This window comes from Lipotes vexillifer, unplaced genomic scaffold (assembly GCF_000442215.2).
Source record: "Lipotes vexillifer unplaced genomic scaffold, Lipotes_vexillifer_v1.1 scaffold841, whole genome shotgun sequence".
Lineage (NCBI taxonomy): Eukaryota > Metazoa > Chordata > Mammalia > Artiodactyla > Lipotidae > Lipotes > Lipotes vexillifer.
This window is the reverse complement of record NW_006798403.1, coordinates 808,749-833,266: the sequence shown is the minus strand read 5'-3', so window position 1 is coordinate 833,266 and position 24,518 is coordinate 808,749. Positions and strand designations below refer to the sequence as shown.

The following is a 24,518-nucleotide window of genomic DNA, read 5'->3' as shown; positions in this document are numbered from 1 at the left end:
GCTTGCCCCTGGACACACCTGTCCTCGAGCAACAAATATATAGAAACTGTATGGGACTAAAAATAACTGCCTGCGTGCGACAGTGGGGCAAAATTATGGACAAAAGATAACAGAGACTAAAAAACCCAACTGCCACTTTCGAAGAGCCTGGAGCAAAAGCAGGGGGTCGGGAGCAAAAGCAGGGCACTGCGCATGCCTCCCGCACACACCACCATAAAGGGGTGGGCAGACCACCTAAGCCAGCGCTCCGGCCCAGCCCCTGGACACACCCCTACCCTCACCCCATATAAGGAACCAGCTCTCGCCCCATTGATCCTCTATTGCTCAGGGTGCTCCAGAGAAATATCAATAGAACTGAAGGCCCTCTGCTGGCAGAATTCCTTCTTGCTTTTGTTCTGTTAGGCCTTTAACTGATTGATTGAGGCCCACCCACATTGTGGAGGGTAATGTGCTTTACTCAAAGTCCATGATTTAAATGTTAATCTCATCCAAAAAACACCATCACAGAAACCCAGCGTTGTGTTTGACCAAACATCTGGATGCTGTGGCCCAGCTAAGTTTATACACAGAGTTAACCATCACAGGTCCCTTATGGGAAAGAAAGCCATTTGTTCCCCCACATTTGCACTTGAAAAGAAAAATGAACCTCTTTTCTAGGAACAGTCATTACCTTTGGAGAAAGATAATTTTCAGTGGTAACTAAAGATGACAGTGATTTTTCTTTAATTTTGTATACTTTCCCATTGCTTGGATTGTCTTTTCTACAATAAACACACTACCCTAATAGTCTTAAAAGAAAAAAAATCAAATAACCAGCATCTTGGTCTGTTTTGAATGGCACTGAGCTTAAACTTAACTAAACATGCTTAAAATTGGGTTCTGAAATAAGAAAGTTGGTTGAGTAATAGGATAGCATTTTTGCTTCATTGTCACATGCGGGGTGGGGGGGTGGGAAGGAATAAACAAACCTTAGTACTCTGACTAAACAGAAGATAAATGGTTAAGGAAACATAGGCCATAACCTACAACAGGTCTAACTTTAATGTAGAGCTTTCTTTTATCATTGTTTCTTTTGTTTGGTTGTACAAGAAATTATTTGTGGAAGGAAACGCCTTTGGGAGACCATCCTTGTGGAAAAGCACCCCACCAGGGCTTTTGAACTCAAAATGCCTTTACAGCCATTATTTAGTGAAACTCACTGTTTTGTTTGAATATTTACTTATTTATTTTGGCTGCATCGGGTCTTAGTTGTAGCACACAGGATCTTTAGTTGTGGCATGCAGACTTATTAGTTGTGGCATGCATGTGGGATTAGGTATCGAACCCTGGCCCCCTGCATTGGGAGTGTGGAGTCTTACTCACTGGACCACCAGGAAGTCCCCAAACTCACTGTTCTTAAGCAGCAGTTTTCCTGAGCAAGTTTCACTCTGGTTTCTGACTGCCTGTCACCTAAGTGTCGTGAAGCTTTTGTCACTTTCTTCTGGGCACATGGGCCAGTGCTTCTTTTTCTTCTTTTGAATGATTATTTTCACAGAGAGAACTGAGCTTATATGAACTCTGATCTTAATGTTTTTGTTCATTCTCTAGGTGACTACATTAATTTTCTGAAAAATACATCTTAATCCTTAAAGCAGTGCCTTCCTTAGTATAGTCTGCATGTCTGTCTGTCCTTCATTAATGTAATTTCTCAACTCTAGTTAGCAATTCTCAACCTTGGGTGAAAACAGTCTTCTTGTAGCAAATAACATAAAATTGTTATTTTCCCTAGAAGATTACTGTACCATATTTCTCAGTCAACGGTAAATACCTCTTTATTTGGCCTATACCATTTGCTTTATCTCAAGTATGGTTTGCTTCAAATCATCTGTTATTTGTGTTCCGTTTGTAGTACTTTAGGAAGTTTGATGTTGATTGGTTGGTTGATTGAGTTTTTATCTTTGTGTTTACTAAAATTGCTGAACACTATATGACAGTTATCTTGAGGTTGGTTCCTTTTTAACGTTAAATGTGTTTCAAATTTTGACTATAAATATAATTTTTTACTATAAGTATATATATAGATATATATATATTTTTGTGTGTGTGTGTGTGTGGTACGCGGGCCTCTCACTGTTGTGGCCTCTCCCATTGCGGAGCACAGGCTCCGGACGCGCAGGCTCAGTGGCCATGGCTCATGGGCCTAGCCGCTCCGTGGCATGTGGGATCTTCCCAGACCGGGGCACGAACCCATGTACCCTGCATCGGCAGGCGGACTCTCAACCACTGCGCCACCAGGGAAGCCCGATTATAAGTATATTTTTGACTCTAAATATATTTAATCAAAATGCTACTTACTGCTGTATATATGGAAGTACAAAATTGCTTCAAACAAGCAGCATGATTAAATAGTCATCTTATTAACAGAATACCCATCTAAACTTATAGATACAATATTAGTCTTTAATAGAGTGTAAATACTCTTAAAATGAGGAATTTGAGCTAAATCCCTTGGTTTTATCTGTATGGATCAAGAGGTTGATGTTTTTGTTTTGTTTTGATTTTACAGTTAAAAATGAGGAAAAGATATGAGTATTTGTATTCCAGGACATTTAATTCAGTACCAATAGCAACATTCTAGCCACGTTTACATTGTTTTCTCTTGGAAACTGAAGAAAAACATACAACCTAAAAGTTGCAAATTATGTTTTATTCGGGGACCTTACTGAGGACTGTATGGTGGGAGACAGCCTCTCAGATAGCTCTGAGGACCTGCTCCTAAGAGGTAAGGGAGGAGCCAGGATATATAGCTTTTGCTGGGAAGAAAAAAATGCATGTAGTCAGACATCAAAATATTACTGCTAATCACAAAAATCAGACATCTCAAGTTAATGATTTTAGTGCTTTTCTATGTTTGGGAAGATGCAAGAGTCTGGGCTCATTGAAATTATTCTTTAGATATGCATCTTAACTATATAGAGCCGGTATCCTGTTTTTCTCCATCCTGAATTCCCCTCGGGGTACACTGTTGGGGATATAGCTGCAGTGGCTGGTGGCTCTATGGCAGACAGCATTCTTTGTTTACTGAATGGCAAACGACAGTCTTTGCCCACACTCTTGAATTCTTTCCACCAACGTTCAAACATGCTATAATATCTGAATATTAGAAAAACCAAGACTTGGCCCCCAGTGCCCCTCCCCACAACCACCTTACTCCTGTACTCCCCTTCATAGCATTATTCTTTGGAAGAGTTGTCTCTCTTCACTGATTTTGCTTCCTCTCTTTCCACTCTCTAATCGGAGTGTGACGAGGCCCTGGTCCCCTCCAGACCACTAAAGCCACCGTCCTCCAGGCGCATTCTAATTGCTGAATACCTGGTCAGTTCTTGGTCCTCACCTTACCGACCCCTCATGTATTTTTTTCCTTTCTCTGAAGATGCTTTCTTCACTTGGCTGTGGTTCCTCGGAACCTGCCTGATGTTGAAACGTAAGGTTGCCCCCAAGACTCAGCCTTTATCTTCTGCTCTGTCTACACCATTCTCTAGTGACCTTTGATTCCATCTGTGTTGATGCCCAGGTTTCTCGGTAACTCCTGCACTGTAGTTGATTTAACCAACCTACTTATCATAAACCTTTAAGTTTTTGGCTTTATGTTTTTAAAATTATGATGATGCACAAATGCTCTCTTGGACATACCTCTTTGTATCTTCGTGGGAGCACTTCTATTAAGTAAACATCCCAGAAGTGAAAAAATGGGATCGAAAGGTGTATGGAGCTTTTCAATTCTAACAGATATTATTGAATGCCCCTCTACACTCCTGCCAACAGTATGGAAGTTTCCATTTACCTATATTCTGGCCAGCGCTGAAGGATTACAGGTTCAGGTAGGGTTTGGGGCAGGAGCGGGGGAGGGGGGGTTGTTAAAAACCTTTCTAGCTTTCCTAAATGATTCTAATTGACTTTGCAAGAGCAAATTTCTACTAGTTTAAATATAGAGCAGCAGTCTATTCATTATTTTAAGTTCTCAAATACCGTTAAGTTAAATATCTTACTCTCAAGGTCTAAATAGATTGTGATACTATGTCATTTTTACATGAAGGTGCAGAGTTGACTTAACACATTTTTTCCGTTTTATTTTAAGTGTCACATTTGATTACTGGCTATCATTAACTCACATTGCATATTCAGTCAGCCTCATTATGCCAGAGCAGTGATTACCATTGTTTTTAAAACTGGTACTGTTTTCATGGCTGTTTTTAAAATAATAGCTTCGAAATTCTTAGAGAATTTCTCCATGGAAGAAAATTAACTGAAATCAATGATATTGTGAGGAATATCAACTTGAGATTATTGACTTGAAACCAGCAAGTCCCAGTCAGTACCTTTTGGAAGACTTAAAAATAAGTTTAAAAGGTAATAGCAGTTTCACTGTGGTGATTTTGCTTGGAGAAGATAGCTGAGAGATACAAATTTTCTTTCTACTAACTTAATAACAAACACATTATTTTGACCAAGGTATTTCGGTTTTACTAAATTGATAAAGCAGGTGTACCCTAGGAGTTCTTCCTGCTTAAGTTAGTGATGACTCAGTAGTAGGTTAAAATCTTTTGTTGCCAAAAACCTTTGGGTTCTCTCCAGTTTCTTTTCTACTGTATTGTTCCATCACATGAAAACGAATGCTTTCATGTATTTGAACCACTTAGAAAATATAAGTTCTGGCAAATTAGAATTCTTAGGACAATTCTTATTTGCTTTTAAAACAGAAATTTCTGTTATCATAGGGAAAAATCAAATATACTTTAAACCACTGTATGTTATTTAAGTTGAAATTCAAGTTTACAAACTGCAGTTGTACAGATATTATCTTTCCAAAGCAAATTTGAATCTAGTAACAGTGCATGGGAGCACCTTTTTCAGATTCTGTAGTCAAAGTGATGCCTCTGAGGTTGTTGATAAAGGATGCTTTGCTTATATGTTGCATTAAAGATCATTTCTTAAAAAGTGGATAAATCAAAGGTGAAAAAGTTATTTGCCTCTGGTCAGTGATTACCAGGATGGTGAATGACATTTATCTGGTGGTAAACCATTTTGAATTCGTTTGCCTTTCATAACTTACTGAAAATAATTTTCAAATTAGTCTTAGAATGTATTCTTCTTTACACAGGAAAGAAAGAGCATACATTTTCTAGCCTTTCAGGGCAGAAGTGCCAGGAATAAAATAGCAATTGCCATCTCCTAGACTCTTACCACCTTACGTGGCAGGCACCATGATGAGTCCCTTACATGTATTATTTCAGTTCATCTTTGTGAGTAACTCTATGCAGCAAGGACTGTTATCCCTATTTGTAGATAAGGAGGTTATCTCCAGATAATTTTATGGGTAAGGAGAGAGATTAAATAACTTACTCAAAGTTCACAGCTAATAATCAGTAGGGTTTGAGTCAGGTGTTCTGACTCCAGAGCCTATACTGTTACTTACTAAGCTCTGCTGCCTAATTAAATTCTCCATGTAAAAATAAAATGAACGTTGGCATATATGTACTCATACTTACCGTATGGTTGGAGCCTAGGCTCAGGCCTGGCCCTTTGGTATTCTCATATACCTCTTAATTGGCATTCTTATGCATACTCTTGCCTTCAAATATATCTGTAAACTGGAGAACTTTCTTTTTGGCTACAGCTGAAAAGATGTCTAAGACATTTCACTTGTTTTATTTTTTGTTAGCTACCTTGAATGTAGCAGGAGCAAAGCTTAACTTGTCTCTCTCCTGATCCATTTCATCCCTACCCAGTAACCTACTCCTCCTTTAGTGTTCTCTATCTTAGTAAGAACAACCACCTACTCACTTCCTGAAGCCTAATACCTGGGAGCCTTCCTTGATTCCTCTCTCCTCTCATCTGAACATCTAGTCAGTAAGTAGTACCATATCTACTTCCTTAGCATCACTTGAGTACATCCACTTTTTTCATTTCATTGTCCTCTTCAGGCTACCATTACCTCTCGACTAGACCACTGTCACAACCTTTAAACCGGTCACCTTGCATCCAGCCTGGCATTCCATTGTCCCCTCTCTAAGTAAAGTATAAGTATGCACATGTCACTCCTACTTTAAACTCTTCAGTTTCCATTGTTCTCAGGATAAAATCCAAATTGAGTTAGTAAGACTTGTCAGGACCTCCCCAGTCTGGCTTCTTTGTGCTTCTTTAGCTTCTTCTCTTGTCCACTTTGACACTCACACTACGTGTTCTGAGATAATGAACTTTTTTTCTCTAATATGCCATGCTGTCTTTCATTTGATTCTTAACACATACTTTTCCCTTTGTCTACAATGCTTGTCCCCCTACCCCACCCCAAAGCATTTCATCCACCACCTCTTCCTAGACATCCATGAGGTTCAGTGTAAACTGCAGTTCCTGACGGGGAGCTTGCCTTTCCATAACATCAATCATACTTGTGTTTAATGTCTCTCTTCCTTGCTAGGCAGTAAGTTCCATGTAGCAGACACCTCTGCTCCACCTCATTTCCAGCACCTGGCATAATTCCCAGCACGTAGGAGATACTTGGAAAGAACTTACAGAACAAATTAGAGATATGGTTTTTACCCTTAACAAGCTCAAAGTCTAGTGGGAGCTAGAGTATGGTAAAGAAAGAAGCTCAGTGAGTGTGATCAGTACTCCAATAAAATGCTGGGGGATCACAGAGGAGTATGTGAGTGATTAACTTTGCCTGGGGGAGCATTTTCCCTGTGTAACTTTATATTATTGAAGAAATTGATTTACAGCATTCAGATAGGAAAAAAAGGAGAGTTGTGCTGAGCAGTGGAATTGATTCAGTTGCATTTGCCTTATTTTTTGCTCACTGGTTGGGCAGCTGTTTTCAGTAGACTTTTGATATTCTAAGGTTATTATCTCAAGTCCTTCCAAAATTCTAACCTAGATATGGAGCTGGGTAGTCAGCTTGCCATGCTCACTAAGTTGACTCACTTTCACGTCGTCCCTGAACAAAATCAGTGCTGGGTCTTTTATGTTCCCCATTACAAATCATGTATCTGTGTCTTTGGATTTTCATAGTTGAAACTGACAGTGTTAAATCCATGAATACCAGAGGTGCTGTTCATGTTTAGATTTTTTTTTTTTTTCTTTCCAGCTTTGACTGCCATTGAAGGCACAGCACACGGGGAGCCCTGTCACTTCCCTTTTCTGTTCCTGGATAAGGAATATGATGAGTGTACCTCAGATGGGAGGGAAGATGGCAGATTGTGGTGTGCTACAACCTATGACTACAAGGCAGATGAAAAGTGGGGCTTTTGTGAAAGTAAGTATTGCTCAGTAGGCGGCACATCCACATTATTTTGTGTCTCAGGCAACAGTTTAAAGGACTTTTCGTAGCCGTCCATTTTCCACCTTTGTGAGAAATGGTCAACGTCGATGACGCGGTTGTTGCCTTAAAGCCTGGACATCAGCGAAGGAAGCATGCAGTGTACTTACTTCCAGGCCATCACTCAGGTGGCTTATCACACTTGTGCCTTATTTAGAGGTGGTTTTCCATTGGTGTGCACGGGTTGTTCTGAAACTCTCAGGCAGGCTGCTAAGTTAATTAATGTGAAACATTATTTGGCAATAAAGGAAATAGAACATTATGGTGAAGGTTAATTAATAGTGGTTAAAAAAAAGATAGGGCTTCCCTGGTGGTGCAGTGGTTGAGAGTCCGCCTGCCTATGCAGGGGACACGGGTTCGTGCCCCGGTCTGGGAGGATCCCACATGGCCGTGGAGTGGCTGGGCCCGTGAGCCATGCCCACTGAGCCTGCGCGTCTGGAGCCTGTTCTCCACAATGGGAGAGGCCACAACAGTGAGAGGCCCGTGTACCGCAAAAAAAAAAAAAAAAAAAAAAAAGATCATACCTTTCCTAAATACTAGAGCGAAATGCACTGTGCTAAGGTAACATTTGACAAATATAGTATGTTTAACTGTCCTAAGTGTTCATGTCAGTATGAAGGGACTGACTTCTAAATGCAAGCAAGCTGTGTTTTTGGGAGAAACTTTCTAACTAATAAAAAACAACAGAAAACCTTGAATATACCTCATTTGATACCAAAAGACATTTTCAGATTAATGGCTCTGATAGACTATTTAGGCTTTCCTAGAATATGTCATACAGTCTGTCTTTGGATGTAGGCCAGTATGATTAAGTACTCCAGTTTAACACATCAGATTTTGTTTTTATATTGCAAGAACAGCTCACTTCTGTTCCTGTAAATATTAGTCCTCGTGAAATACTCAAATGTCTCTTGGTGAGTTCTATATTTCTGTTAAATGCTATATTAGAGTAACAAAATAATTTTTGAGAAATCAATAATTCTGTGATTTTCAGGGTTGTATTAGTGCATTGGATAAAAGTAGAGAACTTGAACACTAATTAATCAGGATCTGTAGTTAATAAAAATCAGTTTTTTTACTAATTTTTGTTATGTAATTAATCAAATACTTTCTCCTTGTAAAATATACAGCATTTCAGGTGAGACTGAAGTGTTCTTTGACTACAACAGTATTTTTCTGTTTTTTACTGTCCTGATTTTAGCTAACCTTGGCATATATAATCATAAGCTTCTACTGAAATTTTAGTTGAATTATATAAAAAGTTAGAATTACTAGCAGAAAAGTACCCTCCAAAAGCAGGTTGATATTGCTTTCTCTGAAAGAAAGTGATTTCAATGAGGTTTTTTTTTCCTAAGTCTTATCTTTCGTCAGATAAAGGCCATACTGAAAACCATGTGTCTTTACAGTCAGACTTGGAAATGGTGAAAGATCATGGATTATGTTTGCGTGACCACCCAAAAGAAAGAGTACATACTGATGTTTGATAAATAATTGGTGCAGAATTATCCATGTAAATTCAAAATGTAAATTTTATTTTTAGCTGAAGAAGAGGCTGCCAAAAGACGGCAAATGCAGGAAGCGGAAATGGTGTACCAGACTGGGATGAAAATCCTCAATGGAAGCAATAAGAAAAGCCAAAAAAGAGAGTAGGTAGCATGACCAACTCCATTCTTACCCTGAGATAGGCCATTACTGAGATAAATGGATAAGTACTTTTTAAATTTAATGTACTGCCAGAGACAAAGGATTTCTTAAGTTGCATTACAAGAAAACTTAATATGGTATATGAACATTTTATCAGATGAACTTTTATCAGATTTTAGCTTGTTGGGGTAAAAAGGTCCTAAAACCAGTCACAAGAATGAACAGTGAGCAAATGGCAATGTTTGATTAAGTTATAGTAATTTCTCAGAGCCAGGAATACATACAGTATCCAGAATTCAAAGTGACATAAAACAAACAAAAGGAATTGCTGTCAGGTGTTTTCTGATTTTTTGGTTTTGCTTTGTAATTTTCTTGCAAAGTCTAGAATTTAGGAATGAAAGAACATAAAACAAGTGATTGTCCTGTAACATTTTATGTCCCTTTAATTTCAGCTGATTTTTGTTATAGTCTGTGCAAAGAAGACAGTTGTGGTGGTTATATCATTCATTAGATTATTTACCAGACACCATATTATTACAGTTCTCACATTGCAAATCGAGTTAACTTTTTTAATCTAATTTTTTAGGATTACTATTAGTGTAATTAGAAATCCAAGATATTGCAATAACAGAAGGGGTACCTTATGTAAAAACAAAAGTAAGTTTTGTAAGTAACACTACTTTAGTAAAAATAAAATATTAGAGGGATTCTATAGAATAAGGAAATTAAGTTGCATTTTAGGAGATCTTGAAAAAAATGGCAGCTCCAAAATATTGCTAATTTGTTTTTTCATTACTTATGTTTAAAGAGCATATCGGTATCTTCAAAAGGCAGCAAGCATGAACCATACCAAGGCCCTGGAGAGAGTGTCCTATGCTCTTTTGTTTGGTGATTACCTGACACAGAATATCCAGGTGGCTAAAGAGATGTTTGAGAAACTGACTGAGGAAGGTTCTCCCAAGGGACAAACTGTAAGTATACTTTCCGTGGAGGATCTCTCCGCATACAGCACTGGTTTATTTTAACAGCGTGGTACTCTTCGTTTCCCTGACTTCCTTTAACAAGTAAAACTGTAAATATTAATTTTGTGGCAGATCATTTTCCCAGTCTTCTTGGACAGTCTTTTTCCTTAGTTTGAGAACATTTATAGTCACTTAAGGTGTTTTTGCAATTGCATCTTGCCAAAATTATATTTGTAGTTTTCCAACTTAAATCTTCAGAGAATTCAATGAAGGTAATTGTTTTTTATCTGAAATTACTCAGATATTTTTTTTTCCTAAGGTCAGGTGCTCCAGCTCCTGTTAATCTTGGTATTTTTGTAAAAAGATATTTTGTTACAGAAGCAGTACATGTCCTTTATAAGGAAACTAGAAATACAAACTAAAAAAGCTAAGAAAGTAAACATCACATATGTACCTCCCAGACATAGGCACTGGTAATATGTTAGTCCATGCATACCCTTCTAGACCTTTCTTTTTGTGTAAATTCTTTATTAAAATAAAATGTCATTGCCTACTGTTCCATAACTTGCTCTTTTCAATCAATAGCCTTTAGCCCTTCCAATTCCAGTAAACTTTTACATCATATAACACCCATACCACATTTGTACGGTGTTGAGCCAAAACATTTTCTTTATATCTCTTTTGTCCAAATCAGTATTTGGTCCAGGACTATACTTATATTTGGTTGCTACTTCTAGCATAGCCCTCACCTTTGTTTTTTTTTTCTGTGTTAGAGATAGGGCCAGTTTTTCTACAGAATATTCTGCCTCAGTTTGTCTATTTGTTTCTTCATGGTGTCCTTTAGTTTGTTTCTTCATCATCTATGTTTCCTAAAACTGAATGACACAGCTAAAGGCTGATGAACTCAAGTAAAATGTTTTTAGTTAGGCTACTGTGTAGCGGATGTTCTGATTCCATATTGCCCTTTGAGCCAGTTGATACATAATATCTGTTTGACTCCCCACTAGTAATGGTAGGATTGATGCCTGGATTTAGGGGCCACCACATTTATTTAAAATGCCCTCAGTAGAGGGAAGGGAAAGGGGCTGGGGATTGAGTTACTAATCAATTATACCTATGTGAAGAAGCCTCCATAAAAATCCCTCAACTCTGGGGTTTGGAGAGCCAGGTTGGTGAATACATCCATGTGGCAGGAGGTGGTACACTCCAACTCCATGGGGACAGAAGCTCCTGCACTCAGGACTCTTACGGACCTCGCCCTTTGTACCTCTGCATCTGGCTGTTTATCTATATTTATATTGTCTTTTAATTTTGTTTATAAGTTTTTTCATGTAAAATAAGCAACTTTAGTTGAATTTATTAATCTTTTCTTTTATGGTTTCTGGGTTTTGTGTCCTACTTATAAAGGTGTTTTGCCCACTTAAAAAAAAAATGCCTTCAATAATAAAGATTTATCAATGGTGTGGAATTTGCTTAAAGATAACACAGAATTTCTAGTCACAGAGGAAGTCTGTTTTCAGACTATGTAAACAGTAAAGGCATTTGGACCATTGTTTTCCACAGAACTGATAACCTGATCAGTATGCAACTCTTACGTAGTCTTGGTTTTGGTTTATAAACAGGTTATATCTTAATTGCTCCCCTTTGTTTTCAAAGCTTTTTTTCCCTTTTTACATAAATTAGGTTATGTAAAATTCACACATATATTCTTTATCTTCAGACACATTCTGTTCTGAGGAATGGTTTTACTTTTAAGGCATCTTTTCCCTCTAATAATAGAACCTTACAATGCCACAGTGCTTTATACACTGCAAAGCACTCTCTCCACCATAATTAATTCTAGCTGATGAAGTAAAGCACCAAAATCACAGTGGCTTCACACAGCAAGGAGTTATTTCTTGTTCATGCCAGGTCCTATGCAGCTCTCCTTCCTGAGTTACTCTTCATATGGTGACTCAGGGTCAGGGGCTGCTTCCGTCATGTAGCTATATACCATCTGGAACATGGGGCTTCCAAGCCATCACGAAGGGAGAAGGGAGGACTGGAGGATTCTCTGGGAAGTTTTTAAGGGCCAGGTCTGAAAATGGCTTGCATCCCCTCTGGTCACATCCCAGGCAGTGGCCCTACCTAACCTCAAGGGAGGCTGGGAAATGTAGAAGAGCTCGTGGTTTTTGATGAGAATAGCACCTGCGCTTACAACTTTAGCCTGTGCTTTCATGTCATCAGGGATGATCCTCAGAGGGCAGAGGGTAGAACCTTACCAACACATTGTTTGGTTGGTTGGGTTTTTTTAAGAAAACTGTGTATTTACAACTCTAGTGTTGTAAAGTGACCTTTCTCCCTTGATCCCTTCAACTTAGCCCCTTGCTGCCTCTTTTTATTCCTGCAGTAGCTTATTTAGTAATCTCTTACCCACTATCATTGTGTATCACCCTTCACATAGATAATATGTTGACGTAATGGTATAGGAGACATTTTGTTTTCATAATAACTGTTCATCAAGAATCAAGTAAAAGCCATATTTAAATGTGTTCAGCTTCAGTTTTCTAATTGATGTTTTATTAAATTGTCTTTAATCTTCAAGCTAAGCTTTTATAGTTGCTTAAAGTTATATTTCATTGTGTAATTTGTAAAACCTTGAATGCATTTCTGAGGCTTTTTAATTCCACAGTTGTGCATATTTGCAACTGTTCAGATCTTTTAGCATTTAAAGATTCTTGCATATTTTTATGGTTCATAAAACTGTCTGCCTTATATCATTTTGTTTCAGGCTCTTGGCTTTCTCTATGCTTCTGGACTTGGTGTTAATTCAAGTCAGGCAAAGGTAATATTATTAAAACTTTATTGTATATTACAATTTGAATTGGGTAAATATGTAACTATGTTGAGTTAAGCATCTTTTGTTCTTTCACAGGCCCTTGTTTATTATACTTTCGGAGCTCTTGGGGGCAACCTAATAGCCCACATGGTTTTGGTAAGTAAGACTTAAATGGAAGGCTAATAACATTGAATAGTTGGTTTACAAGTGGCCACAACTTTTCTAGATTTCATGATTGAAATTTACTTATATTCATTAAGACCCAATATTCAATTGAATGTCCTTCAGTTTCTTGTTAATGGATACAGCATTTGAATCTACATGTGGATGAAAATTGATAGAGTCTACAGTTTGTCTTTAAAATGATTAGTTTGGCTGATTTCCCTTAAAATAGAAATCTGATAAATGGTTCTTTTTCAGTTTTCTATAAGTTGGAATTGTTTGTCAGAATCATTTTTTAGATTGGGTTATGACAGATTTTACATTTAAATAGATGAAGGACTAAGTATATAAGTAACCAGTGTCCTATAAAGTTCATTACAGAGTATCTCTTATGTATTACCTGATAGTGTTGATCACTTAAACGGCTTAGTGTTAAAATATAGAATCTTTAATCTGCCTTCTACTTTATAAATTGACTTTGGGTGAGTCCACATGACCTCTGGCCCATATTACTGTGTTCCAAATAAATATGTAAGTTCTTGCAGGAATGTAAAGAATAGATTGAGCAGAAATGAGACTGAAAGCAGAGAAACCAGTCCAAAATCTGGAGGGGTCTATAGGCCTGGTCATTGATGGGATTATGAAACTTAACAAAGAAGGAAAATCTAGTTTTCTGGCCAATTGGGTAGATCCTGGATAATTTTCCCTATGTGTATTCCAAAAATATTTACTGAATACTTGTCATTAGAATTCCAAAGATCAGTAAGATATAATACCATCGCACAACAAGCTTTTAATGTAGAAAGAGAGACATGAGTAAGGAGGTCGTTACAATACAGCATGAGAATGTCAGGGAATCACCTAAAAGGCACCTCACCCATATTGGCATTGGAAGGAGATACTTCTGAAGAAAGGAGCAACTAAAACGTTGGAAAATAGAATGCCAGGTAGTCTGTCAACAGGACAGGTAGACAGGAATCATGTAAACAGCTGTACATCACACCAGGGAGCTTGGGCTTAGTCCTGTTACAGAGGTAAACTGCTGAAGGAGTTTCAGTAAGTGAAAAACAAGGGTGTTGCTCTAGGTTTCTGAAACACTCCTTACTAATTTTGAAGTCTTTTTCACTTGTTCGTTTAATCTCCAGGAACGTTTATTCCTCAAACAGTAATTGAAAAGTTATTTTTAGATGGATTTTCAAGAAATATTAGATATTTTTGACACAAATCTTTTTAAACTACTTATCAGTCTCCTTAAATGGTGGCTACAAAACAAGAACATTAAGTGTCAATATTATACATGTTATGGGTCTTCCCTGGTGTTGCAGTGGTTAAGAATCCACCTGCCAATGCAGGGGACACGGGTTCGAGCCCTGGTCCGGGAAGATCCCACATGCCGCGGAGCAACTAAGCCCGTGCGCCACAACTACTGAAGCCCACGCACCTAGAACCCGTGCTGTGCAACAAGAGAAGCCACCGCAATGAGAAGCCCGCGCGCTGCAACAAAGAATAGCCCCCACTCTCCGCAACTAGAGAAAGCCTGTGTGCAGCAACGAAGACCCAACGCAGCCAAAAATAAATTAATTAATTTATTTTTTTAAAAAGTTAAAAAAAATATTATACGTGTTATTATACAGTCATTCCCTAAGGATTGTTAAAATTGGTAAAGCTATTTGAGTCTGTGCTAAATAGCTCCAGAGAGCTCTGTCTTCTACTCTTTATAATTAGCTATCTTCCCCCTTATTCTGAAGTCATTTATTGCTGGTATTACTGTACCTGTTCTGGTAGTCTCTTGTCTTCCCTATTTTGCTAATTTGTTCCTTCTTTAAGAGCTACTTTGGAAGATTAACCTGTTTTTGTTAAACTTGTATCTGAAGTAAAATTGAAATCTATTCTAAGCAAGAGCCCAAGCAATTTTCTCTTATAGGTAAATGGGCACACTGCATACATAAAGTTGATGGCATCTATTTTGATTGCTCTCGGAACTTTATTATTTATTTCCTAGTTCTTAGCCTGGTTGTTGAAGTTGCTGAATAAGTTACCTCAATGTAAAACTCAGGATAAATGATGTAGCCAAGTACTTGGATCAAAAGACAGCAAAATTACATTCTGTGTATAGTTAGCTTTATTTGTTCCCACAAGAATGCCACTGAAGCATGTGAAACTGCCGTCTTCTCACCTGAAGTTGTATTACAGGGTTACCGCTACTGGGCTGGCATTGGGGTCCTCCAGAGCTGTGAATCTGCACTGACTCATTATCGTCTTGTTGCTAATCATGGTATCTACCTTTTTGCCTTTCACCTTACCAAAAGCAAAAAAAAAAAATCCAAACAGAATTAATTTTAAATACATCTGTTTTCATTGTACTACTTGAAATACTGTGACTGTTTCACTCAAGTAGAATCATCTTTACACTAGTTGATTAAGAAGTACTTTTCAAAAATTTGCTTTGGATTCCACTTCTTAATATTATGTGGGAAAAAAACCCCTGAATTTAGATTACTATTTTGTACTCTATAGACCACTATGGAAACAATTTCCTTTAACATAGTGTCTGTCAGCATTTGGCAGCTGGAATTGTACTTCCCTCTGTGGGACAATCCCTCTGACTTGCATCCCCATCGTTACTTTGTCCACATTTCAGTTGCTAGTGATATCTCACTGACGGGAGGCTCAGTAGTACAGAGAATACGGCTGCCTGACGAGGTGGAAAATCCAGGAATGAACAGTGGAATGCTTGAAGAAGATTTGATTCAGTATTACCAGTTCTTAGCTGAAAAAGGTGATGTGCAAGCACAGGTATGTGTTTAAACATCTCCCGCGAGATCTTACTGCCTTGTATGTGACAGCCTCTGGGGGCAAGCACTTACATCTATAACATTTTCACGGAGCTATTATTAGCTACATGATTACCACACTCTCACGACCTTCCCTTTGGACTCACCTGGGATGTGGCCCAGGCATACTGATGGTTCCGTGAAAGCTGGCCGGAGAGACTCCGCTGTGTACCCCAGTTGGAAACTGCTGCTTAAATGGAGTGGCGTTGTGGTGGTGATGAAGGCTCTTCCAGGGGTCACCCAGGATGGAAACTGTCACCCCCCCAAACAAAAAGTCTCTGGCACATTTGGAATTTCAGATGCTCTTCAGAGCTATCCATGTTTCCTTTCCTTATCTTAGACTATAATTTTCTCAAGGTCAAGGACAGAAGTAGGCTTGTTTAATGTAAACTGTATTATATATTCAGTACATCAAAGTATCATGTATAATATGCTGTTTCATGGGTTGTTTTGATGATATTAAAATAAAAAGAACTTTGCTGTCCATTTTAAGGACAGTTAATTTTCAGACTAATAGAAGGGAATATTTTTTTAAAAAAAGAAAAAAACTTAAGCCATATCTTAGCTCATGGAAATTAAAATAAAGTTGCCTCTTCTGATTATACATCTTTCTTTTATATGACACCAATTAAAATTCAAAACACTAAATGCTTAACAATAGGGAATTGGCTCACATATGACACTCCAATATAATGGGATTCTATGCAGTCATTAAAAATTATGTAGAATACTACTTAATGTAGAAAGCTGATTTCAGTGTATTAAAAGAAAATCTCAAGTTAAAGAAAAAAGTGTGTGGTATAGTATATCATTTTCTTTTTTTTTTTACTTACTGAGTTATGACATGAATACAGAAAAGTACACAAAACTGAAGTACAGCTCAATGAATTATCAGCAAGGGAGCCTCTTGTGTGGTGTAACTAGGACCCTGGAAGCCCCTCTTTGGACCTCTTCTTCCCTAACTCTTTCCACTTGCCCGTAGGTAACCACTGAGCTGGCGTCTAACACCATAGATTGGTTTGGCCTGTTTTTGAAGGAGTCTTATGTAAAAATAAATCATACAGCATTTTTTTGGTATCAACTTCTTTTACTCAGCACTATGTTTTTGTGAAATCAATCCATGTGTTTTCACATAGCTGTAATTCATTCATTTGCATTGCTATATAGTATTTCATTGTATGAAACTACCACAATTTATCCATTTTATTCTTCCCAGATTTGGGCTGTTACAAATAATGCTCTGCATTTTCTTGTACACGTCTTGTGCAAATACTGTCTCAAATTTTCATAGCTTTATAGAACTTGATAGCTAGTATAATACATTCTCCCACTATCATATTTTCATTATATTTAGCTCTAATTTTCATCGTGATTTCTTTTGACCCGTGTGTAATTTAGAAATGAATTGCTTAGTTTCCACATACAGTCAGCCCTTTGTAACAGCAGGTTCTGCATCCAAAGATTCAACTAACTGTGGATCAAAAAATTTGAAAACAAATTTTTTTTTCAGAAAGTTCCTAAAAGCAAACTTTGTCACACACTGGCAGCTATTTACGTAGTATTTACATTGTATTTACAACTATTTACATAGCATTTACATTAAGTATTATAAGTAATATAGAAATGATTTAAAGTGTACGGGAGGTTGTACATGGGTTACGTGCACATACTATGCCATTTTATATAAGGGACTTGGCATCTGCAGATTTTGGTATCTGTGGGGTTCCTGGAACCAGTCCCCCATGGATGCCAAGGGACAACTGTACATGGGAATTTTCTGCTTACCTTTTTTGTTGCTGATATCTGGCTTAATCTACTGTAGTCAGTATATGCTCTGTATGACTTCAGTTGTTTGAGAGTTCTTGAAACTTGCTTGATGCCCCATCTTGGTCAGTTTGGGCAAATATTCTGTGGGCTAAAGAGAATGTGAATTTCTGCAGTCGTTGGGTGTAGTGTTTGATATGTGTCAATTGTCGTGTTTCTTAATCCTACTGTTCAAATCTTTTGAATCCCTACTGAATTTGGCTGCTTTTTCTGTCAAATGCTGAGACAATATTGCTGAAATTTTCCACTCTGATTGTGAATTTGTCTCTTTCTCCTTTTAGTTTTATCAGTTTTGATTTATATATTTTAAACCATGTGGATGCATAACTTAATATTGTTATCTTTCTGTTGAGCTAACTTTTGTATCATGAAATGACCTCTTTTATCTCCAGAAATATTTTTTACTTTAGTTGTATTTTGCCTGATACTGGCATAGCTACACTACTTTTTTTTGGTTAGTATTTACCCGGAATATCTTTTCTATCTTGTACTTTCAACCTTCTAATGTTTAAGGTATGTCTCTTGCAAGCATCATATGACTAGTTTTGTTCATTTTTCTTAATCCATTCAGTCTTTTAAGTAGAGTAATTAGTGATATATTTGAGTTTCAATTTTCTGTCTCACTTTTATTTTGCTTTTACAAGTTCCTTTTTCTCTCCTTTCTTACCCTCTTTTGGTTTGAGTTTGTCTGTGTTTTAATCCTATATGTTTTTGAACCCCACAGGATACTATTGTTTTATATAGTCCATCCAATTTAGACTTACTCACAAATTTACCTTTCTCTTGTTCTTTATTTCTTACTGCATCTCCAAGTTTCCCAGGATAATTTTCCCTCTTAAAGAATACTCTTGAAAAAGAGTTCCAAAAAAATTTGAACTTTTCTTTAGTTTGTGTGGAAGTACCTTTATTTCATCTCTATTTCAGGATACTTTGCAACTAAAAGCAGACATTTTTAGTTTTTTTTAAAATGTAGGATATGAACTTCCCTGGCAGTCCAGTGGTTAAGACTTCGCCTTCCAGTACAAGGGGTGTGGGTTCAGTCCCTGGTCCAGGAGCTAAGATCCCACATGCTTCTCAGCCAAAAAAACAAAACATAAAACAGAAGCAATGTTGTAACAAATTCAATAAAGACTTAAAAAATTGCCCACATCGGGCTTCCCTGGTGGCGCAGTGGTTGAGAGTCCGCCTGCCGATGCAGGGGACACGGGTTCATGCCCCGGTCCGGGAAGATCCCACATGCCTCGGAGAGGCTGGGCCCGTGAGCCATAGCCGCTGAGCCTGCGCGTCTGGAGCCTATGCTCCGCAACGAGAGAGGCCACAGCAGTGAGAGGCCCGCATACCGCAAAAAAAAAAAAAAAAAAAAAAAAAATTGTCCACATCAAAAGAGTCTTTAAAACAACAACAAAAAAATGTAAGTTAGAGTAATATCTTAGGGAATTAAGACTAAATGTTTAATTTTCTGTGTTGTGAACAGAAACCTTTTTGTGACCAAATGGTTTCTTGTTGGTCTAATTTCATTACATGCCATAGGCAGGTGCTGCCATTTACTCTTGCCTCCTTTTTGTTCATTTTCAGGTTGGTCTGGGACAGCTGCATCTGCACGGAGGCCGTGGAGTAGAACAAAACCATCAGGTAACCTTCCTGTTATTAGGGCTTTACATTTCATATTGTAGCAAGAAATGATGCTCCAGATATATTTCTTGCTAAGTCAGTGACAATATCAAGCTTTGTGATTAGTGGATGTTGGTAATATCACAAATGAGCTTTCAAGATCTAACCCCTGAGGAAACTGAGGAACAAAAATGTGATCATACCTTGTAGTGATGGGAAAGGTTTTATTAATTCCAAAGCCTAGTTCTCAATACGGCCGAAGATGCATCAACGTCTTGGTTTTCTATAGGTATTGTGATAGAAGTATGTCTTATAAAACTACTATTGGAAAATATTTCCTAGAACTGGGGAAAATTCAGTGTTGAGTTTGTGAGAAATTAGGAGTGTACAACTATAGCAGTCAGATCCATATCCACTCACCAACTTTGGTCTGCTTTTTGTCCTGTGTATTGCTCGTCTCTTCCCTTCTTGCCATCAATATACCTATCACTTGTGTGAATAATTACCCGCCTGCATTTCCTAAGCAATAGCCTGTCTTTGTAAACTGTGCATCTGATCGTACAGTTCCATTGCTTAAAACTCTCTTGAGCGGTCTGTGATTTCTAGTAGCTTGGAAACCAGAACGTTTAACATGACCTCCGAGGCCTTGTACCAGTCTCTATTTACCTCACCAGCCCCTTGCTTTCTGAGTCACAGGCACACGGACCTTTTCTCAGGTCTTTGAAAATATTAAGAACCTCCCTGTCTCAGGACTTCTGGAAGGCCAGTCCCTCTTACTAGAGTGAATATTATTATCCCACCTCCTTTCTTCACATAACAATCCTAGTCATTCTCCAGAACTCAATTCCAGGATCTCTTCCCCTGAATGTCTCCACTGACCACAACCCCACTCCAAGAATAGGTCATGGACCACAGTTATGACTTCTGAAAATCTGTATTCCCCATGGCCTTTGTCCATTATAAATTAGTTAATTATGTAATTGTTTCCCCTGCTAGAATATAAGGTCCAAAACAGCATGAACTATGTCTGCCTTGTTTGTCACTTCATTCCCAGCACCTGGCAGTGCCTAGCATGTATAATATTAAGTTCTCAATAAATGTTCTTCAAACTAATGAAACTTTTTCTACTACACCAGTTAAGTATTCTAATTAAGGTATTTCAAGCACTATATTATATCAACTTTAAGAATTAGTTTGTAACAAAATACATTTATCGCTAAAACTATACCAAATATTGATGCTTTTTAAAATTATTATTCAAACAGAATTTTGACAACTTTAAGTGTCTTTAGGTCATTAAAATTACATGTCATTAGGCCAGTGAAGCATCAGATGACCTGGTTAGTAAAAGTGTCAGGTGAGAGAACAGAATTCTGGTTAAGAATTTGCTACATACCATTACACAACAAGTTTTGGGATATTCTTGGTGGTGTATGCTGCCTACCTGTGAAACAATTACACAGTGATAAATTTTCACAGAAGAAAAGGGGTTCCCAATATATAATTGCATGAATTCAACCAATATTTGAGTACCACCTGTCCCATTCACTGCAAGGCATTCAGGATACAATGCTGGACCTTACCCTTGGTCCTTACCTTTACAGAGCTTCAAGTTTAATAGAAGCATTAGGTAATTTTTAAATGATCACACCAACAAATATGTAATAAATTGTGATTATTGTTACAAAGGAGAATTAATGAGTCCAATGATAGGTTAGTGAGGGGGAGGTGGCACTTGTCTCTGAAGAGACGTGGATGACATTTAAGTTGAACCTTAGAGGTAATATGATCATTCCAGGCCCAAAAGAACAGCATGTGTATAGGTCCTGAGGCAGGAAGGAACATGGCTGGTGTACCCAGAGTGCAGGGAACAAGGTGAAACAGTACTGAGATAAACAGTGTCTGGTCACGTCAGTGTATTCCCTGCAGCACTTCAAGGGGCTGGAAGGACCAGCATGTTGAGATTTAAGAACAGTCGCTTTGGATGACCCCAAGAATAAAAGCAGAAAGATCAGGGAGAGGAGCATTCCAGAAGTTCTGCTGTGAGATAATGCAGCTTACACTAGAATTATGGGAATGGAGGATGGTAGGTGGATTCAAGATGTATCAGTATTTGGTGGTGAAAGAAATAGGACTTAGTGATGGATTGGATATGAGAGGGAAGTGGGGTGGGTACCTCAGACATCCAGGAGACGTTGTGTTGCCATTTACTTAAACTGAGATACTGCAGTATAACAAGATGTTTTAAAATGTTCCTGAGGTAATTATTTTGGTTAAAAGCCAAGGGCAGGTTCTATTAACAACTAATAATTTTCATAAATTCCTTTCTCACAGAGAGCATTTGACTACTTCAATTTAGCAGCTAATGCTGGCAATTCTCATGCCATGGCCTTCTTGGGAAAGGTACTGTACATCCTGTGAACATTTTCTGTAATAGCAAGAGGTGTTCACATAGTAAGCACGTATTGTATTCATCATCTACAATTTACCAAATATAAGCTGGAAATAAAATTTCCAATACAAGCATATTATATCTTATTTTAAGATAAGTGCTATTCTGAGGCATTTTCTTAAGTAACTTAAAGGTAACATAGCATTTGCTTGTCAGTATGTTAATTCTCCATCGAAGTTAGCTATCACTGTCTGCACCCCTACTTTTTGTGTATTATACACAGTAATAAGGGATTTATTCTTTATGCTGTGCAGTTTTTTGCTAAGTCTGTCATAATTACCTGTTTACTTTCATGCTGAATAAGACACATTTAGAGTGTGTTGAAATGTGTCTGCAAACCTTTTAATTGTCCTAAATATGATAGCCATCACCCACCTCTCAATGCAGTTCTTTTCTCAAGCAAGGGAACCTTTAAGTCCAGATACTTAATGAATAGATTCCATATGTCATGGCATAACCTCAAAACTTCCTTTTTTCATTATTTTGAAAATTAACGCATTATAAACCAATGGATATTTTCATCTATAGCCAAGTCCTAAGGTTAGGAGGCTCAGATAGACTATATCTCAAAAGCTTTTACAAAGAGAAGATCTAACCAGTATTTGCTACAGCTAGTCATTTGGGACCTGAGAACTTTACATTTAGACTTCCTGTTACAGCATAGAAATTGGTATTGCCTATCTTTTTTTTTTTTCATTTATTTATATATGGCTGTGTTGGGTCTTTGTTGCTGCGCGCGGGCTTTCTCTAGTTGTGGCGAGCGGGGGCTACTCTTCCTTGCAGTGTGCGGGCTTCTCATTGCGGTGGCTTCTCTTGTTGTGGAGCATGAACTCTAGGCACGTGGGCTTCAGTAGTTGTGGCACATGGGCTCAGTAGTTATGACTCACGGGCTCTAGAGCGCAGGCTCAGTAGTTGTGGCGCACGGGCTTAGTTGCTCTGCGGCATGTGGGATCTTCCCAGACCAGGGCTCGAACCCGTGTCCCCTGCATTGGCAGGTGGATTCTTAACCACTGTGCCACCAGGGAAGTCACTGCCTATCTATTTTTGTTAGCATTTAACAACTTTTCATTTCAGCCCTCGCGATTCTTGCTCTGATTTACTAATTTTCCTTATCTCAAAAAAAGATTTTCTTTACTTATTTCCTTAATACTTACATTGATAAAAACAGTACTACTGGTCATTCAGTTTTCCTTTCTCCTGGCCCTTTTATCAGTTCCCGTACCTGGTACTATATAGACATTCAGTGCTTGAAACCTTTTAAGATAACCTTTTAGTTATTTCTTTTCCTGAATTTAAGACATACCCTGCATCTTATCATGGGGAAAGCAGTGGTAGAGGAGAGAGGAAGGTGGACATTGCTATCGGCTCTTCTTTTCCTCGTTTAATTGCTTATCCCAAGCAATTGTTCAACCATTTGCGCTGGGACAGAGTGAGAAGAAAGATTTGTCTCAGGGTTTAAGATTTCTTCTTTTGACACATGAAAGGATGCTCAACATCACTAATTGTTAGAGAAATGCAAATCAAAACTACAATGAGGTATCACCTCACACCAGTCAGAATGGCCATCATCAAAAAATCTACGAACAGTAAATGCTGGAGAGGGTGTGGAGTAAAGGGAACTCTTTTGAACTGTTGGTGGGAATGTAAATTGATACAGCCACTATGGAGAACAGTATGGAGGTTCCTTAAAAAATTTAAAAATAGAACTACCATATGACCCAGCAATCCCATTACTGGGCATATACCCTGAGAAAACCATAATACAAAAAGAGACATGTACCACAATGTTCATTGCAGTGCTGTTTACAATAGCCAGGACATGGAAGCAACCTAAGTGTCCATCGACAGATGAATGGATAAAGAAGATGTAGCACATATATGCAATGGAATATTACTCAGCCATAAAAAGTAATGAAATTGAGTTATTTGTAGTGAGGTGGATGGACCTAGAGTCTGTCATACAGAGTGAAGTAAGTCAGAAAGAGAAAAACAAATACCATATGCTAACACATGTATATGGAATCTAAGAAAAAAAAAATGGTTCTGATGAACCTAGGGGCAGGACAGGAATAAAGGTGCAGACATAGAGAATGGACTTGAGGACATGGGGAGGGGGAAGGGTGAGCTGGGACGAAGTGAGAGAGTGGCATGGACATATATACACTACCAGATGTAAAATAACTAGTGGGAAGCCGCTGCATAGCACAGGGATTAGCTCAGTGCTTTGTGACCACCTAGAGGGGTGGGATAGGGAGGGTGGGAGGGAGGGAGACACAAGAGGGAGGAGATATGGGATATATGTATACATATAGCTGATTCATTTTGTCATACAGCAGAAGCTAACACAACATTGTAGAGCAATTATACTCCAATAAAGATGTTTAAAAAATAAAATAACTGTAGTTAATAAAAAAGACTTCTTCTTCAGAGGTTGATCAGTGAACTGGTTTTATATATTCATGTTTATAGATAAGTCATTAATTTGACATGACATAGAATATATAAAAATGTCTACTTTTAAGGTTTTGCTTTTAATTCTAAAATATCCTGTGGGGAATTTTAAACTTTTTTGAAAGATTCCATGAAATCTGACAAAACCCAGAATGAGCTGAGATAGGAGAAAAATGTAATTGGAGAGAAGGTTACAGCTCATATTGAAATTGGGGTCTGTTTTTCAGATGTATTCAGAGGGAAGCGATATTGTACCTCAGAGTAATGAGACAGCTCTTCACTACTTTAAAAAAGCTGCTGACATGGTAAGACTTCATGACTCAGTATATTGAAATGTGTACCATATTACTATTATTTTAATAAGAAAGTTTATTGTGTTAAGGGGGTTAGTCATAATCGACTTCAT

The 24,518-nt window shown here is 37.9% G+C and overlaps 1 protein-coding gene across 1 annotated transcript in view; it reads left to right on the top strand.

The window, feature by feature from the left end:
- SEL1L (SEL1L adaptor subunit of SYVN1 ubiquitin ligase) overlaps nucleotides 1–24,518 on the top strand; it is a 54,497-nt gene that overhangs the window by 15,915 nt on the left and 14,064 nt on the right. The window contains exons 4-13 of the mRNA XM_007470469.1: nucleotides 7,124–7,291; nucleotides 8,895–9,000; nucleotides 9,807–9,969; nucleotides 12,731–12,784; nucleotides 12,875–12,934; nucleotides 15,134–15,215; nucleotides 15,582–15,736; nucleotides 19,174–19,230; nucleotides 21,544–21,612; nucleotides 24,340–24,417. Coding sequence (XP_007470531.1) covers nucleotides 7,124–7,291; nucleotides 8,895–9,000; nucleotides 9,807–9,969; nucleotides 12,731–12,784; nucleotides 12,875–12,934; nucleotides 15,134–15,215; nucleotides 15,582–15,736; nucleotides 19,174–19,230; nucleotides 21,544–21,612; nucleotides 24,340–24,417 — 992 coding nt within the window. The remainder of the gene's footprint in view (nucleotides 1–7,123; nucleotides 7,292–8,894; nucleotides 9,001–9,806; nucleotides 9,970–12,730; nucleotides 12,785–12,874; nucleotides 12,935–15,133; nucleotides 15,216–15,581; nucleotides 15,737–19,173; nucleotides 19,231–21,543; nucleotides 21,613–24,339; nucleotides 24,418–24,518) is intronic.